This window comes from Psammomys obesus, unplaced genomic scaffold, assembly GCF_907164565.1.
Source record: "Psammomys obesus unplaced genomic scaffold, mPsaObe1.curated_primary_1811, whole genome shotgun sequence".
NCBI lineage: Eukaryota > Metazoa > Chordata > Mammalia > Rodentia > Muridae > Psammomys > Psammomys obesus.
The window spans coordinates 9,611,791-9,615,115 of NW_026590663.1; the positions used below are offsets into that span (position 1 = coordinate 9,611,791).

The following is a 3,325-nucleotide window of genomic DNA, read 5'->3' on the forward strand; positions in this document are numbered from 1 at the left end:
CATGGGGTATGAACACAGAGCTGCAGCCAAATCCAACCAACTCCCAGATACATTCCCTCACTGAGCCTGAGCTACTTAATAAAAAGTAGGAAAAGAGATACCAAGGGGTTCAAAATGTTCTTCTAAGGCAACTCACTAATAACTATTCCTTACAAACTGCTAAAGTGCAAAGAAATACTCAGACCAAGAAAGACCATTAAAAAAACCAACAAAAAACTTGACTCTTTCATCTGTCCACTGTGGAGTTCTGAATGTCTCTGTGTTTAGCACTCTAAGTAAGACCTGGTAAGAGCAGGGTGTCTGGGGGCATTCTCAAACAAAAGCACCCAGGCTAGAAGCCTACTGTGGACATTATTGGAGACCTTGAAAGTCAAAAGTTATTTATTACTTGGAAATCTCAGTATTTTTAAGACTTAATTCCTGAGTCGTTAATAGGAGTGCCTGTTAGTTTAGTTCACTTACCCAATGGTAGACATTCTACTGAAAGGGACAAGGAGAAAACCTTCCTTGAGTGGACCCCACAGTACCTGAACTATCTAGCCTCACATGAGGAAACAGACAAGCAAAAGGAGCCCTTTTTCCAGCTTAAAAAAAAAAACTTTTAAAGTTAGGGGTCTCCTCTTCCTATGTTCAATTCAGGGGCCATCCTTCCTACTCTTCACATCCTAAAAACGCTGAACCTCTTGGGGATTACAGGTACCTTCTTTGGGCCAAGGGTCCCTCCCTCAAATAGCTTACGAGAATCTCTTAGCATTCCCATGCCATGTTTGTATCATTTATTCTCTCAAGGATACCTGAATGCCCAGAAAAAGAAGAGAAATGGCAGCCCCAAAGAAAGAAAGAAAGAGAAATTTCAGCCCCAAAGAAAAGTGTCTCAGTTCAAGACCACAGGGTGTGGCCACGAGAATCGACTTACTAACCTCTTAAGAAAAGGGTTTGGGTATTAAAGACATCAGCTAAAGGACTCGGGTAACCCGTGGACATTTAAGGATTTATCGAAGCAGTAGAGAACAAGACGACAGAGGGTCATGGTGACAAGAAGGTATGGTCCCACCTTTTGTCAAAGGCCCCGGGGAGTGAGAAAATGAGGACTCTAGCACGAAGGAAAGACATTTAAAAGTCAAACACTTTTACTCACAGCTCTTGCAGAAACATAGCATGTAACATTTGCGATAATTTAAGCTTCAGCATTTTAATCTATAAAACAGGAAGCAGTTTGCTTAATTGAGTGCCTCTTACGATCCCACGAGATTACAACATCCTTTACAAGTGTAACTGACAGGGCAGTGTAAGATATCCAGGAGGACCGTGGGGGGGGCCACATCAGGATAGGAAAAGGCCTTTCAGCTTCGAAGCTAACGAAAGGCGCGCGCACAAACACACACACACACACACGCACACACACGCACACACCAGTGATATCAATCCACAGTAGCTGGGACTCACAACAGAAGAACACTTCTGATACTGATTCCTTCAAGGGGCAGAAAGGCCCTGAGGTTGTAACAAGACTCTGTTGCTAGAGAAAGATGCTCCTATTTGATAACAGCTATTATGTAGTGCTCCTTCCCCAAATCCAGGAGAGCAGCTCTCAAACAACAACAACAACAACTCGCACCTTTTTTCTCTCACAAACAACTCATCTGTTACAGAAACAACAATGTGCAAATCTTCACGGGGATTAACTCCTCCTTAGCGGCGAAGGGGACTTTAGGTAGGGGGGCGCAGCAGGACCGCCATCTCCCCGCCTCTCTGAACAGCTATCATCTCCCCGCCTCTCTGAACAGCTATCAGCGGTTGCGAAAAGTCTTGTTTCCACCTGTCCCACCCAAAGCTTACTTGGGCTTGTCTTCTAGGTGAAGGATAAACTATTTCAACCAGCCTTTGCTCTCTGGTGCTCTTCTCGAATTACTTAACCAGCCTCCTAATCGTGAGCCAGAAAGTTACCACCCCTGAGAAGGAATTTTTAAAAAGAGGAGGGCTCCAACTCCAGCGCAGGTTCCAAATTGTGCTATGGGAACCGCAAGCAGGCTCATACCACTCCCCAGGCACCAAAAAGCATTTCCCAGCCAGACGTCCACAAAGCAGAGGTCGCTGGCGCGACTGGGAGGGCGGGAGACAGCAGCTTCCCACCAACCTGGAATTCTTGTCTAAAAGAAACGAACGATAAATTAGTAAACACTGCTGTTTACAGAAATCATTTCTGTTTCCCAAGGCCTCATCATCCAAGTCCAGACACTTCCCAGACTGCCACTCTGGGCCCCCTGTTCAAGCTCCACCCGGCCACACGGCTGAGTCCCTCGGGGCTGGTAGATGCTCGGGCGTCCGAGAGTTCAGTCTCTGGTGCGGTGGAGAGAAGAGTCTTCAGTTCGCGGAGGAGTTCGTTCCTTCTCACTGCAGGCTGTTTTGAAGAGAACCCGTTCCTTTCGGGTGGTGTTCAGATGCAAGGCTTTGCACTGTCCCTCTCCAGAGTCCGACAGGTCTGTGTGGACCCATCCCCAGAGCGGAGCAACCAGTCTGTGCCTCGGTCTGACGACCCTGGAAAACAGGGATGGACGCAGAGAAGGCGAGGACGAGGGCTTGGGGCGGCGGGGGGGGGGGGGGGCTGTGCTTGAGGGGAACCTGGACAGACGCCACGACAGTCCTACAGGCAAGCGGTGAAGCTGGTTTCCTGGCCGGAGCCGGAGTCGGAGCCGGAGCCGGAGCCATCGGCCGCGGGGGCAGCGGCGGCAGCGGCAGGGGATGGCTCGGGGCGCGGAGCACGGCGGCGCCCGCGGTACTCCACCATGTCGGGGCGGTAGGTCGGGTGGCGCCGGGCGTGCTTGGTGAGGTGGTCGCTGCGGGAGAACTGCTTGGGGCACAGCGGGCAGGAGAAACGCTTCTCGCCGGTGTGCGTGCGGTAGTGGCGCGCCAGCTCGTCGGAGCGCGTGAACTTCCTGTCGCAGTCGAGCCAGTCGCAGGAGAAGGGGCGCTCCCCCGTGTGGGTGCGCTGGTGCGACTTGAGGTGCGAGGACTTGTAGTAGGCCTTGCCGCAGCCCGCGAACGCGCACTGGTGCCGCTTGGCCGCGGGGGCCACCGGCCTCCGCCGCCACGAAAAGGCCGCCACGGTCGAGGGGCGCGCCCCAGGGCCCCCCGCGGCCTCCGCGCCGCCCTCACCCGGCTCCCCGGGGGCCTCGGGCGTGCCTGGCGCGTCGGGCTCGCTGCAGGAACTCTCGGCCTCGGAAAGCTCGTCCTCGGGAAGGGCCAGGGCCGGCCTGGGGCGCGAGGCGGGGCCGGGGCCGCGAGGCGGGGCGCGTGGGGCCGCTCCCGGGTCCTCCAGGGCGCC

General features: G+C 53.5%; 1 protein-coding gene across 1 annotated transcript in view; it reads right to left on the reverse strand.

The window, feature by feature from the left end:
* Positions 1-2,644: 2,644 nt before the first annotated feature.
* Positions 2,645-3,325, reverse strand: part of Klf14 (KLF transcription factor 14) — a 26,962-nt gene continuing 26,281 nt past the window's right edge. The window contains exon 3 of the mRNA XM_055608152.1: positions 2,645-3,313. Coding sequence (XP_055464127.1) covers positions 2,645-3,313 — 669 coding nt within the window. The remainder of the gene's footprint in view (positions 3,314-3,325) is intronic.